A 15,590-nucleotide genomic window follows, 5' to 3' on the forward strand; every position below is an offset into this window, starting at 1 on the left:
TGCTACTGGGGGCATAACTACAGGGGTGCATTACTACTGGGGGCATTACTACAGGGGCGCATTGCTACTGGGGGCTAAACTACAAGGGGCAAACTACAGGGGGGCATTACTACATGGGCTAAACGACTGGGGGCATTACTACAAGCGACATTACTACTGGGGGCAATACTATTATTATTATTATTATTTATTATTATTTATTTATTACCAGTTATTTATATAGCGCACACATATTCTGCAGCACTGTACAGAGAATATTTGCCCATTCACATCAGTCCCAGGCCCCAGTGGAGCTTACAATCTATATTCCTTATCACATGCACACACAGACACATTCACGTTAGGGTTCATTTTTATTGGGAGCCAATTAACCTACCAGTATATTTTTGGATTCTGGGAGGAAACCGGAGTACACAGAGGAAACCCACGCAAGTATGGGGAGAACATACAAACTCCACACAGTTAGGGTCATGGTGGGAATTGAACCCATGACCTCAGTGCTGTGAGGCAGTAATGCTAACCATTACACCATCCGTGCTGCCCAATACTACACAGGGGCATCACTAATGCGGGTACTACTAATGAGGGCATTGCAAAGGGGGCACTTCATAAGGGGCATCACTCCTGGGGACATAAGGGGCAGTACTACTGGGGGCATTGCATAAGGTTCACCACTACTATGGGCTCTATATAAGGGGCACTACCACTGTGGGCACTACCAGTACAGTGGACATTGCATAAGGAGCAGTACTCCTGTAGGCATTGTAAAAGGGGCGCTACTGCTGTCGGCATTATGTGTATTAAGGGTGCTACTACTGTGGGCATTATTACTATTGTGTGACCACGCCCCTTTCTTTTTGAGATCACGCCCCTTTTTTCGGCCGCGCACCTACGGCGCGGCGCGCACAATACCTTTATTGCATGGGCGCCGGGGGGAGGGGGTGGGGGGAGTTCCACCACCTCTCTAGGACCACTTTAAGCACTGGTGTGTACCATGTAATAATAATAATCCATTATTTCAACAATATTTATCAAACCATAATCCAAAGACCCTTCCTACAACTGTAAGACATAAGAAAATAATCAGACATTTAGCAGTTCCTAATACTGTTTAATAAAACAAGTTGTTCTTGTAAACAACAGAATGAATCTGAGAGTAGGAATATCAGTTACAGATAAACAGAATTATTCTCCACGTGCGTTGTCGGCGGCAGTACCTTCATAGTCTTTCCACTTTGTGATGTCGCTATATATTTTTTGAATCAGTCGTTGGCCACAATTTCAAAGGGTCAATTGCATTGACGGAACATCACACTGAAAAATCATTTTAAGTATGAAATTATATGATACATTTTATTTAGTAAATCTGTCCAATCTCCATTAAAACAAGTAAAGGTACCTGGATGATAGATAGACAATGTATAATTTGACAGTCAATAGGTCGCCACCATATGGTCGACATGTATTAAGTCAACAGATACAAAAGATAACTGATGAAAGGTTGACAGCGCTTAAGGTCGATAAGTGCAAAGGCCGACAGATTCAAAAGGTCAACATGGCAATGGCTGAAACAGAAATGGTCAATAATTTTTTTTTCCCTTTTCTACTTTTTTTCCAACATTTGCTTGATTTACTATCCACGTGGACTAGGATTGGGAATAGTAACCTATGGCAGAACGAGACAACTTGCTCGAAGCATGGTCAGGAAAGCGAGCCGACGAGGGTACACGTTTCTACTGATGGTTGTCACATATTACCAAATATACAAGATTTGACCCCAAAAATGGAAAAAGCTTGTGTTGACCATTTGTGTGTCGACCATTGGCATGTTGATATTTTGACCCTGTCGACCATTTGTACCTGTCAACGTTAACCCCTACTGACCTTTTATCTGTTGACCTTTTTAACCTGTCGACCTATTGTACTGTACCTGTCGACTTAATGCATGTCAACCATTTGGTGTCAACCTATTTACTGTCAACCTAAAGACTGTAGATCCTCTATACCACACCCACAAGCAAACCTCCATCTCCAATACATGTTTTGTCTAACACCTATTGGTGGAGAATAGATTAGATCAGAGGTTCTCAAACGTGGTCCTCAAGGCACCCCAACGGTCCATGTTTTAAATATATCCATGGCTCAGCATAAATGGTAAAATTAAATTGACTGAGGTACTAATTAAGGGGTCTATTTACTAGCCTTGGTTGGAGATAAAAGCCGCTATTGAGAACCTCTGGATTAGATCATAAGGGCCATTTTTGACTGAGCTCTACATTTTTGGTGATGTGCCACTACAAGGTTCTGCTGTGCATATCCCCAAAATTTACAGTAGCCCAATATCCCTAACTTTCTTACATGCCTCAACTGTGTGGGATTGATGTGGCAATGTTAGTTGCTGGGAAAGGCCCGTTCTCCGACCATCTTGATGGCATTTCGCATCTGGATGATTGAGAAAGCAATTATATGACAGCTTCCACAGCAATATTTAATAAGTGTAAATATGTGAATGTTTATGTTCATTATTTATTCTTATGTTTTCCTAAACATTTATATAAAAGCATTAAATACATTTTCAGTGTGAATTCCCTCATTCATATTAATATTCCAAAAAAACTTTAAATGCTAATGTTTCCCTTACAAAAATTTTTTTGAAAAATGCCAGTTCTAATAGTAAACTTTATTTGCTTTGTTATATTTCAAAATTATAATTTTTGTATTTATTTTTTTTATTAAAAATAGTACCTAACAGTGGAGAAAATGTATAGCGGTGTAGTACATATGTCAATGATTGTATGTATAATCTGTCACAGTGAAATCTCATTAAGTGCCTGTTGGTTTTCTAAAGAAAGGATTTGCCTTACTTTCACATGTCCTACCCCATTAATATGAAGTACCATATTGCAGTCAATTGTACCCTGATTGTATACTCAACTCACATACGTTTTCCAAGCCTTCCTGAAGGCCAAACACTTGAATTATACCCATCAATTAAGCACAGTGCAGGCAGCCATTTTGTATCATATATTCAGGAGAACACTGCCAGAGAACCAGTGGCATCAGTGAGGCAGTATAAGTACACCAAAGTGTACCACTAATGGCTATTCAGGATTACCTCATGTCTACCTGATATTAATAGTTCCTAGTACATTAATAGGCTACATTCTCCTAAGTATTGGTTGAGTTTACAAAATGGCAGCTTCATCTGTGCAAGAGTCATTGGAACACTTTAATGTGGAACCAAATACAAACAATAAAACATTTATTTTAATACTCCATGTAAGAGTTAACGTGATAAATGATTAAAATAAAGAAACTTACATCCGTATATAAGTCTTAGTCCTAAAGACGGCTTGCAATAATTATTTGAGAAACAGTGGTATGTACTGTGCTGTATATATATATAGTATCCAGATTAATAACAAAGTTCTGGTCTGATTCCCAATTGTGTGAAATGTATGTTATGTAAACAGGTAAAACAGGTACATTACAACTTACATTGCTTCTAAGAGGGCAGTAAGACAACACAGTTTACTTATTCTATAAAACATTATTCCTAAGTTTTAGTTATCCTTCAAACAGAGCATAGGTCATATAATAATCATATTATTAGATTTTTTTTTTTTTTTACATCATTGCTGTCTGACTGCCGAAAAATGGGGAAAAGTACTTCTATCCAATCCAAATCTGCATACATGTCTGCCCCAAAGATAAGGAGTATTGTATAAAAGGATATATTTACAAGGCACAGTATGTATCTACATATATACAGTGCATACCGGTGACACAGAGACATGGGAGAAGCACAGATAAGTGATAAGAAGAAAAATGAGGATTGACAGGACAAATTGGATAAAACATACTGATTAATGATGAAAAAGTCTAAGTACGAAATATCTACAGTCACAAAATATGCCTCAAGAGTCCCGTCCACTGGATCAATGTTCGGACCTTAGACGTAGCCCGGCCTATACATATCATGTCATGGCATGTCACCAGTTGAGGGCGACCATTTTGTGGCTGCATGCTCTGGACTCCAGTCCGATTGTCAAATACAGCGCAGTATCTTCTTGCAGTAAAAGGAGCTTGGAAATGGAGCCACAGTTTTTGCTGGTGGCCATGGGCTCATCTGTGGCATGTCCAGCATACCCTGTGCCTCGTGGCTGGCTTGAAATGAGTCTTCTCTTTGTTCAACCAGGGCTCAGTTAACAGTAGACACGTGGCTGTGGTGCAGGCTGAACTCTTTGGCTTTGAGGCGCAGGCTGGCGATACTGTCGGCCATGTTGACTCCCTGGGTTGGCAGTGTGTTCTGAGCAGAGGTGGTGTTTGGGTTATAAGGCGGCAAACTGGCGCTGTTGGAGTGACAAAATGACAGGGGTTCAGTCAAAATGTAGAAAAATAATGTAATAACTACCTGCAAACGTTTATAATAGTTTAATGAAGGGCTGGTCATGCCTAACACACGTGATTTGTTGTTATAAGAAGATCCTGAGAAAGTGTTGTGTAATAGTTTATTTGGATTTTTCAGTGTACTAGGTCTAAAGGGCCCTACACACAGGCCGATTACACTAGAAGATATGAACGATCTCGTTCATTAATGAACGAGATATCGTTCATATCTTTCAGTGTGTATGCACCAACGATGAACGATGCGCGACCCCGCGCTCGTTCATCGTTGGTGTTGGCTCGTTTATGCCTGCAGGCCAATATGGACAATATCGTCCATATTAGCACGCAGGGCTATGGGGCTGGGTGGGTGTGGTATGGAAGGTAGATAGTAACTAGGTCGACCACTGTTGGTCGACAGTAACTAGGTTGACAGGGTCTTTAGGTCGACATGGTCTAGGTCGACAGGTTAAAAGGTCGACATGAGTTTTTAATTTTTTGTTGGTGTCGTAGAGTGACCGGGAACCCCAATTAGTGCACCGTGTCCCCTCGCATGGCTCGCGAGCTTCGGGCAAGGTGCCTCGCTCCGCTACCGCTTTGCTCGGCTCAGATTACCGTTCCAATCGTAGTCCACGTGGATCGTTAAGTATGAAAAGGTTAAAAAAATAAAGAAAAAAATCGTGAAAAACTTATGTCGACCTTTTGACCCGTCGACCCAGAACATGTCGACCTAGAGACCCTGTCAACCTAGAACCCCCCCCCCCCCGCCGCCGGGTCAGCCAGTGTGTAGGCCCCTTAAGGAAGGAATGTACATGGGAACACAAGACGGGGGAAGTACTAAATGCAATAACTGGGATATAAACATAAAACAGAATAGTAACTTACCACAGAAAGATTTAGACAAAATGGCAAACTGAGCAGTGAAATGGCGGATGAGATTGTCTTAAATCTAGGGCTATGGGTGTAGAATATGGTAAAAACTAGTCTTCTACCACATTAAATGGAATACAATTGGGGAGAACTGTAGTGGAAATGGATTAGAGTGCCCATGTATTATTGTTGGCACTTGGGCGCGATATTAGCACACAGGATCGCATTGCAAATGTGATCACATTGGGTGACTGTATCACCCGGCACAGGCAGGGACAGGGGCTCCGAAAGTAATTTGCCATATGTAAGTGTCATCACCAAGCACAGAGGGCATTTCTGAACGAGGGTTCATGGGGATCCCTGTCGGAACTACAGCCCAGATATGTAGCCCATAGGCTACAACGGGCTACTGAAATCTGAAGATGGTGGTAGTTGCGAGGGCCATCATCTAGAATGCTTTGCATGCCGGATATTGGTAAATCTGACAGCATCGCATCCCCATGTGCAATGACATCGCCGAGCCGGGAATAAACCAGGTCCAGCCGCCCAGGGCCGGACTGCCCATCTGGTACTTCTGGCATATGCCAGATCGGCCGATGGTCTGGTGGGCCGGGCTGGTCCTACAGAGAACCGGGAAGGCCGGGCGCAGCTTCCGGCTTTATGGTTTGGCATCCCCCCCGTGAGCCATGTGCGTGCCCCCGTGAAGTGCGCGCACACGCCTTCGGCGTGCATACACAAATACCAGGGCCAAATAGTAGCCCCAGTCTGTCCCTGTAGCCGTCTGTCTGAAAGGGGTCTCAGCCAAGTGCGACCCAGGTGCAACTCAGCTTTATAATCTGAAAGGGGTATTAATCAGGGGGGATGGGGGGGGGGGGGATGGAGTATTCTTAAAAAAAAAAAATAGTATAAGAGTGAATACCAACTTTAAAACAAGACCATTATTCCTGTGCGTCATGGTAAGTTAGAATCTCCAGACATGAATATAAGTATTGGGTAATGTGGATTGCACTTGTGTGTACTGATTCCAGCCCAGCTGGGAAGCAGATTCTCTTTCATTTTTCAAGTAAAAATGTATCTCTAAGCTTATCTGAGGCATGGAATACAGGTTGGCCCCTGTACACAAGTTATAGCTGGACCCCCACATAATGAATCTCTATACAGCACTGAGTGATCACACACAATATTATTCAAGCAGTGACCCCAATACATTATTAAAAGCGATGACAACCAGGATAATATACACCCAGGAAATGACGCCAGCTGTGCCCCCACATACCACCATTGCGGTGCTGGCTAATTACCTGTGATCACAACCTACAGCTATGTACACTAATTACTTCCACTACTCATTAGCCAGTTTTAGCAGCAAGCTCCGGCCCTCAGTCAGATGGGGTTGGAGGGACTATCGCTGCTTCTCACACAGAAGGAACAGCGATCGCACTAGTATGTAATGCAGAAGGGGGCGTCACACCTCCTGCCGCATTACGAATCCCAACTGCGTCCTAGGATACAATATCGGATCTTCCTCGGCACCACTGGCCGACTATGGGTCACGCAAGATGGCCGCAGTAATACCTGCCAAGAGGCCAGGAAATCTCTATCCCTTGATGATAGATCCGGCCTCTTCCCTCCCCCTAAATGGCAGCAACACGTCTCCATTTGGAGAAAGAGAGGCCGTCACCGCCCCCTCCCTGTATTTTTTTGCAGAGTGAAAACTTCTTTGCACCACACCCACCTCTCTCATAATAATATGTATTTAGAATAATGATATTTAGTCTTTGCAAAAGTTGTCTTAGCAAGCATCGCCCTCGCTCCGCCAGCTCCTGCTATCATCCGCTGCTAACCACTGGGGGTAATAGTACAGGCTCCAGTGTAGGCGCACCGTCTGCACTGTGGAGAGTTCCCCCACTCATGTCCGCCTGTTCAGCACAAGTAGGTAAATCTTTACATTAGAATCTGTGTAGATAACAGATGACCTTTAGGATGGACAAGGTGTTGATTTTCATGAAACCCTTTAATTTTAAAACCACAGCCAGAAAGAAAAAAAAAATATCAAGAGTTATGTCACCTGTAGCTGTTAGAATTCCAGGACAAAAACTCCGGTGCCAGACTGGTTGGTCGGGGACTTATCTGTTGTTCCACGATGGGATCTTGGCTGTAAGATTTTAATAGAGAAGATGAGCGGCTGGCAAGCATGGCTCTCTCATTCCTCCGGAACTTGGCTCGCCTGTTCTGGAACCAGACCTGAAAAGGGGTGTAAACAGTTACGCAATGACCAAAGTGTTCTGCATCAGTTTTCCCTACACCACAATGGACCAACAGCTGTGACAGAATGTAGTGTACAAGACACATATGTAATAATAACTTATTATATTGCAAGCAAAGGTCGGTATCTAGAGAGCCGCTGTAATCTACTGCACCTAATGGATTCGGGCGGGGCTATCCAATTAGCCCCAATACGCGGCACTCAGGCGCCCAAAGCACAATCTAAGATAAGCAGCCATGTACATGCACACACTAGGGTTATTTTTTGTTGGGAGCCAATTAACCTACCAGTATATTTCTCTGACGTCCTAGTGGATGCTGGGACTCCGTAAGGACCATGGGGAATAGCGGCTCCGCAGGAGACAGGGCACAAGAATAAAAGCTTTAGGATCAGGTGGTGTGCACTGGCTCCTCCCCCTATGACCCTCCTCCAAGCCTCAGTTAGATTTTTGTGCCCGAACGAGAAGGGTGCAGGCTAGGTGGCTCTCCTGAGCTGCTTAGAATAAAAGTATATTTTAGGTTTTTTTTATTTTCAGTGAGTCCTGCTGGCAACAGGCTCACTGCATCGTGGGACTAAGGGGAGAAGAAACGGACTCACCTGCGTGCAGAGTGGATCGGGTTTCTTAGGCTACTGGACATTAGCTCCAGAGGGACGATCACAGGTTCAGCCTGGATGGGTCCCGGAGCCGCGCCGCCGGCCCCCTTACAGAGCCAGAAGAGCGAAGAGGTCCGGTGAAATCGGCGGCAGAAGACGATCCTGTCTTCAGACTAAGGTAGCGCACAGCACCGCAGCTGTGCGCCATTGCTCTCAGCACACTTCACACTCCGGTCACTGAGGGTGCAGGGCGCTGGGGGGGAGCGCCCTGAGACGCAATATAACAGATAATACCTTAGGTTGGCAAAAGAATACATCACATATAGCTCTTGGGCTATATGGATGTATTTTAACCCCTGCCATTATTACAGAAAAGAGCGGGAGATAAGGACGTCGTGAAGGGGCGGAGCCTATCTCCTCAGCACACAAGCGCCATTTTCCCTCACAGCTCCGCTGGAAGGACGGCTCCCTGACTCTCCCCTGCAGACTTGCTACTGATTCAGGGTAAAAAAGAGAAGGGGGGGCACTATTGGCAGCTAAAAACTATACAGCAGCTATAAGGGAATAACACTTATATAAGGTTATCCCTGTATATATATATAGCGCTTGGTGTGTGCTGGCAGACTCTCCCTCTGTCTCTCCAAAGGGCTTGTGGGGTCCTGTCCTCTATCAGAGCATTCCCGGTGTGTGTGCTGTGTGTCGGTACGTGTGTGTCGACATGTATGAGGAGGAAAATGATGTGGAGGCGGAGCAATTGCCTGGGTTAGTGATGTCACCTCCTAGGGAGTCGACACCCGACTGGATGATCGTATTTAAAGAATTAAGTGATAATGTCAGCACTTTGCAAAGAACGGTTGATGACATGAGACAGCCGGCAAATCAATTAGTGCCTGTCCAGGCGTCTCAGACACCGTCAGGGGCCCTAAAACGCCCGTTACCTCAGTGGGTCGACACAGACCCAGACACAGATACTGAGTCTAGTGTCGACGGTGAGGAGACAAACGTAATGTCCAGTAGGGCCACACGTTACATGATCACGGCAATGAAGGAAGCATTGAACATTTCTGACACTACAAGTACTACAAAGAAGGGTATTATGTGGGGTGTGAAAAAACTACCAATAGTTTTCCCTGAGTCAGATGAGTTAAATGAGGTGTGTGATAAAGCGTGGGTTTCCCCCGACAAAAAACTGCTAATTTCTAAAAAATTATTGCCACTATATCCTTTCCCGTTAGAGGTTAGGACACGTTGGGAAACACCCCCTAGGGCAGATAAGGCGCTCACACGTTTATCAAAACAAGTAGCGTTACCGTCTCCTGATACGGCCACCCTAAAAGAACCAGCAGATAGAAGGCTGGAAAATATTCTTAAAAGTATATACACACATACTGGTGTTATACTGCGACCAGCAATCGCTTCAGCCTGGATGTGCAGTGCTGGCGTCGCGTGGTCGGATTCCCTGACTGAAAATATTGATACCCTGGATAGGGACAATATACTGTTAACTATAGAGCATTTGAAGGATGCATTACTATATATGCGTGATGCACAGAGGGATATTTGCACCCTGGCATCAAGAGTAAGTGCTATGTCCATTTCTGCCAGAAGAGCGTTATGGACGCGACAGTGGTCAGGAGATGCGGATTCCAAACGACATATGGAAGTATTGCCGTATAAAGGGGAGGAGTTATTTGGGGCTGGTCTATCGGACCTGGTGGCCACGGCAACGGCTGGAAAATCCACCTTTTTACCCCAGGTCACTTCACATCAGCAGAAAAAGACACCTTCTTTTCAAACTCAGTCCTTTCGTTCCCATAAGTACAAGCGAGCTAAAGGCCATTCCTTCCTGCCCCGGGGCAGAGGAAGGGGAAAAAGACTGCACCATGCAGCCGCTTCCCAGGAGCAGAAGCCCTCCCCTGCTTCTGCCAAGTCTTCAGCATGACGCTGGGGCTTTACAAGCAGACTCAGACATGGTGGGGGCCCGTCTCAAGAATTTCAACGCGCAGTGGGCTCACTCGCAAGTGGACCCCTGGATTCTACAGGTGGTATCGCAGGGGTACAAACTGGAATTCGAGGCGTTTCCCCCTCGCCGGTTCCTGAAGTCTGCTCTACCAAAGTCTCCCTCCGACAGGGAGGCAGTTTTGGAAGCCATTCACAAGCTGTATTCCCAGCAGGTGATAATCAAGGTACCCCTCCTACAACAGGGAAAGGGGTATTATTCCACGCTGTTTGTGGTACCGAAGCCGGACGGCTCGGTGAGACCAATTTTAAATCTGAAATCCCTGAACACTTACATAAAGAGGTTCAAATTCAAGATGGAATCACTCAGAGCGGTGATAGCAAACCTGGAAGAAGGGGACTATATGGTGTCTCTGGACATCAAGGATGCTTATCTCCACGTCCCAATCTACCCGTCTCACCAAGGGTACCTCAGGTTTGTAGTACAAAACTGTCATTATCAGTTTCAGACGCTGCCGTTTGGGTTGTCCACGGCACCTCGGGTCTTTACCAAGGTAATGGCCGAAATGATGATTCTTCTTCGAAGAAAAGGCATCTTAATTATCCCTTACTTGGACGATCTCCTGATAAGGGCAAGGTTCAGGGAACAGTTAGAAGTCGGAGTAGCACTATCTCAGGTAGTGTTACGTCAGCACGGGTGGATCCTAAATATTCCAAAATCGCAGCTGATTCCAACGACACGTCTACTGTTCCTAGGAATGATTCTGGACACAGTCCAGAAAAAGGTGTTTCTCCCGGAGGAGAAGGCCAGGGAGTTATCCGAGCTAGTCAGGAACCTCCTAAAACCAGGCCAGGTGTCAGTGCATCAGTGCACGAGGGTCCTGGGAAAAATGGTGGCTTCTTACGAAGCAATTCCATTCGGAAGATTCCATGCAAGAACGTTTCAGTGGGATCTACTGGACAAATGGTCCGGATCGCATCTTCAGATGCATCAGCGGATAACCCTGTCGACAAGGACAAGGGTGTCTCTTCTGTGGTGGCTGCAGAGTGCTCATCTACTAGAGGGCCGCAGATTTGGCATTCAGGATTGGGTCCTGGTGACCACGGACGCCAGCCTGAGAGGCTGGGGGGCAGTCACACAGGGAAAAAATTTCCAGGGCTTGTGGTCAAGCATGGAAACATCTCTTCATATAAACATTCTGGAACTAAGGGCCATTTACAATGCCCTAAGTCAAGCGAAACCCCTGCTTCAGGGTCAGGCGGTATTGATCCAATCGGACAACATCACGTCAGTCGCCCACGTAAACAGACAGGGCGGCACGAGAAGCAGGAGGGCAATGGCAGAAGCTGCAAGGATTCTTCGCTGGGCGGAAAATCATGTGATAGCTCTGTCAGCAGTGTTCATTCCGGGAGTGGACAACTGGGAAGCAGACTTCCTCAGCAGACACGACCTTCACCTGGGAGAGTGGGGACTTCACCCAGAAGTCTTCCACCTGATTGTAAGCCGTTGGGAAAAACCAAAGGTGGACATGATGGCGTCACGTCTAAACAAAAAACTAGACAGATATTGCGCCAGGTCAAGGGACCCTCAGGCAATAGCGGTGGACGCTCTGGTGACACCGTGGGTGTACCAGTCAGTGTATGTGTTCCCTCCTCTGCCTCTCATACCAAAAGTACTGAGAATCATAAGAAGGAGAGGAGTAAGAACGATACTCGTGGTTCCGGATTGGCCAAGAAGGACTTGGTACCCGGAACTTCAAGAGATGCTCACGGAAGACCCGTGGCCTCTACCTCTAAGAAAGGACCTGCTCCAGCAGGGGCCTTGTCTGTTCCAAGACTTACCGCGGCTGCGTTTGACGGCATGGCGGTTGAACGCCGGATCCTGAAGGAAAAAGGCATTCCAGATGAAGTCATCCCTACCCTGGTCAAAGCCAGGAAGGATGTAACCGCAAAACATTATCACCGCATTTGGCGAAAATATGTTGCGTGGTGTGAGGCCAAGAAGGCCCCTACAGAGGAATTTCAACTGGGTCGTTTCCTCCATTTCCTGCAAACAGGACTGTCTATGGGCCTAAAATTAGGGTCCATTAAGGTTCAAATTTCGGCCCTGTCGATTTTCTTCCAGAAAGAACTGGCTTCAGTACCTGAAGTTCAGACATTTGTAAAAGGGGTACTGCATATACAACCTCCTTTTGTGCCTCCAGTGGCACCTTGGGATCTCATTGTTGTTTTGAGGTTCCTTAAGTCACATTGGTTTGAACCACTCACCACTGTGGACTTAAAATATCTCACATGGAAGGTGACGATGCTGTTAGCCCTGGCTTCAGCCAGGCGTGTGTCAGAATTGGCGGCTTTATCATATAAAAGTAGAGATGAGCGGGTTCGGTTTCTCTGAAACCGAACCCGCACGAACTTCATGTTTTTTTTACGGGTCCGAGCAGACTCGGATCCTCCCGCCTTGCTCGGTTAACCCGAGCGCGCCCGAACGTCATCATGACGCTGTCGGATTCTCGCGAGACTCGGATTCTATATAAGGAGCCGCGCGTCGCCGCCATTTTCACACGTGCATTGAGATTGATAGGGAGAGGACGTGGCTGGCGTCCTCTCCATTAGAAATTAGATTAGAAGAGAGAGAGAGATTGTGCAGAGTCAGACAGAGTTTACCACAGTGACCAGTGCAGTTGTTGTTAGTTAACTTTTATTTATTTTAATATAATATATCCGTTCTCTGCTATATCCGTTCTCTGCCTGAAAAAAAACGATACACAGCAGCAGCCAGTCACACAGTGTGACTCAGTCTGTGTGCACTCAGCTCAGCCCAGTGTGCTGCACATCAATGTATAAAAGGCAAAGCTTATAATAATTGTGGGGGAGACTGGGGAGCACTGCAGGTTGTTATAGCAGGAGCCCCCAGGAGTACATAATATTATATTAATTTAAAATTAAACAGTGCACACTTTTGCTGCAGGAGTGCCACTGCCAGTGTGACTAGTGGTGACCAGTGCCTGACCACCAGTATAGTAGTATATTGTTGTATGTATTGTATACTATCTCTTTATCAACCAGTCTATATTAGCAGCAGACACAGTACAGTGCGGTAGTTCACGGCTGTGGCTACCTCTGTGTCGGCAGTCGGAACTCGGCAGGCAGTCCGTCCATCCATAATTGTATTACAATATATACCACCTAACCGTGGTATTTTTTTTTCTTTCTTTATACCGTCGTCATAGTGTCATACTAGTTGTTACGAGTATACTACTATCTCTTTATCAACCAGTGTACAGTGCGGTAGTTCACGGCTGTGGCTACCTCTGTGTCGGCAGTCGGCAGGCAGTCCGTCCATCCATAATTGTATTATTATTATAATATATACCACCTAACCGTGGTTTTTTTTTCATTCTTTATACCGTCATAGTGTCATACTAGTTGTTACGAGTATACTACTATCTCTTTATCAACCAGTGTACAGTGCGGTAGTTCACGGCTGTGGCTACCTCTGTGTCGGCAGTCGGCAGGCAGTCCGTCCATCCATAATTGTATTATTATTATAATATATACCACCTAACCGTGGTTTTTTTTTCATTCTTTATACCGTCGTCATAGTGTCATACTAGTTGTTACGAGTATACTACTATCTCTTTATCAACCAGTGTACAGTGCGGTAGTTCACGGCTGTGGCTACCTCTGTGTCGGCAGTCGGCAGGCAGTCCGTCCATCCATAATTGTATTATTATTATAATATATACCACCTAACCGTGGTTTTTTTTTCATTCTTTATACCGTCGTCATAGTGTCATACTAGTTGTTACGAGTATACTACTATCTCTTTATCAACCAGTGTACAGTGCGGTAGTTCACGGCTGTGGCTACCTCTGTGTCGGCAGTCGGCAGGCAGTCCGTCCATCCATAATTGTATTATTATTATAATATATACCACCTAACTGTGGTATTTTTTTTTCTTTCTTTATACCGTCGTCATAGTGTCATACTAGTTGTTACGAGTATACTACTATCTCTTTATCAACCAGTGTACAGTGCGGTAGTTCACGGCTGTGGCTACCTCTGTGTCGGCAGTCGACAGGCAGTCCGTCCATCCATAATTGTATTATTATTATAATATATACCACCTAACTGTGGTATTTTTTTTTTCTTTCTTTATACCGTCGTCATAGTGTCATACTAGTTGTTACGAGTATACTACTATCTCTTTATCAACCAGTGTACAGTGCGGTAGTTCACGGCTGTGGCTACCTCTGTGTCGGCAGTCGGCAGGCAGTCCGTCCATCCATAATTGTATTATTATTATAATATATACCACCTAACCGTGTTTTTTTTTTCATTCTTTATACCGTCGTCATAGTGTCATACTAGTTGTTACGAGTATACTACTATCTCTTTATCAACCAGTGTACAGTGCGGTAGTTCACGGCTGTGGCTACCTCTGTGTCGGCAGTCGGCAGGCAGTCCGTCCATCCATAATTGTATTATTATTATAATATATACCACCTAACTGTGGTATTTTTTTTTCTTTCTTTATACCGTCGTCATAGTGTCATACTAGTTGTTACGAGTATACTACTATCTCTTTATCAACCAGTGTACAGTGCGGTAGTTCACGGCTGTGGCTACCTCTGTGTCGGCAGTCGGCAGGCAGTCCGTCCATCCATAATTGTATTATTATTATAATATATACCACCTAACTGTGGTATTTTTTTTTCATTCTTTATACCGTCGTCATAGTGTCATACTAGTTGTTACGAGTATACTACTATCTCTTTATCAACCAGTGTACAGTGCGGTAGTTCACGGCTGTGGCTACCTCTGTGTCGGCAGTCGGCAGGCAGTCCGTCCATCCATAATTGTATTATTATTATAATATATACCACCTAACTGTGGTATTTTTTTTTCTTTCTTTATACCGTCGTCATAGTGTCATACTAGTTGTTACGAGTATACTACTATCTCTTTATCAACCAGTGTACAGTGCGGTAGTTCACGGCTGTGGCTACCTCTGTGTCGGCAGTCGGCAGGCAGTCCGTCCATCCATAATTGTATTATTATTATAATATATACCACCTAACTGTGGTATTTTTTTTTCTTTCTTTATACCGTCGTCATAGTGTCATACTAGTTGTTACGAGTATACTACTATCTCTTTATCAACCAGTGTACAGTGCGGTAGTTCACGGCTGTGGCTACCTCTGTGTCGGCAGTCGGCAGGCAGTCCGTCCATCCATAATTGTATTATTATTATAATATATACCACCTAACCGTGGTTTTTTTATACCACCTAACCGTGGCAGTCCGTCCATAATTGTATACTAGTATCCAATCCATCCATCTCCATTGTTTACCTGAGGTGCCTTTTAGTTCTGCCTATAAAATATGGAGAACAAAAAAGTTGAGGTTCCAAAATTAGGGAAAGATCAAGATCCACTTCCACCTCGTGCTGAAGCTGCTGCCACTAGTCATGGCCGAGACGATGAAATGCCAGCAACGTCGTCTGCCAAGGCCG

General features: G+C 45.0%; 1 protein-coding gene across 1 annotated transcript in view; it reads right to left on the minus strand.

Moving 5' to 3' along the window:
• Positions 1–1,090: 1,090 nt before the first annotated feature.
• The window catches only part of PRRX2 (paired related homeobox 2), a 62,490-nt gene continuing 47,990 nt past the window's right edge, over positions 1,091–15,590 (minus strand). Inside the window, exons 3-4 of the mRNA XM_063936465.1 lie at positions 7,325–7,500; positions 1,091–4,352 (exon numbers count right to left, since the gene is read on the minus strand). Coding sequence (XP_063792535.1) covers positions 4,202–4,352; positions 7,325–7,500 — 327 coding nt within the window. The 3' untranslated portion in view covers positions 1,091–4,201. The remainder of the gene's footprint in view (positions 4,353–7,324; positions 7,501–15,590) is intronic.

This window comes from Pseudophryne corroboree, chromosome 8 (genome assembly GCF_028390025.1).
Source record: "Pseudophryne corroboree isolate aPseCor3 chromosome 8, aPseCor3.hap2, whole genome shotgun sequence".
Classification (NCBI taxonomy): domain Eukaryota; kingdom Metazoa; phylum Chordata; class Amphibia; order Anura; family Myobatrachidae; genus Pseudophryne; species Pseudophryne corroboree.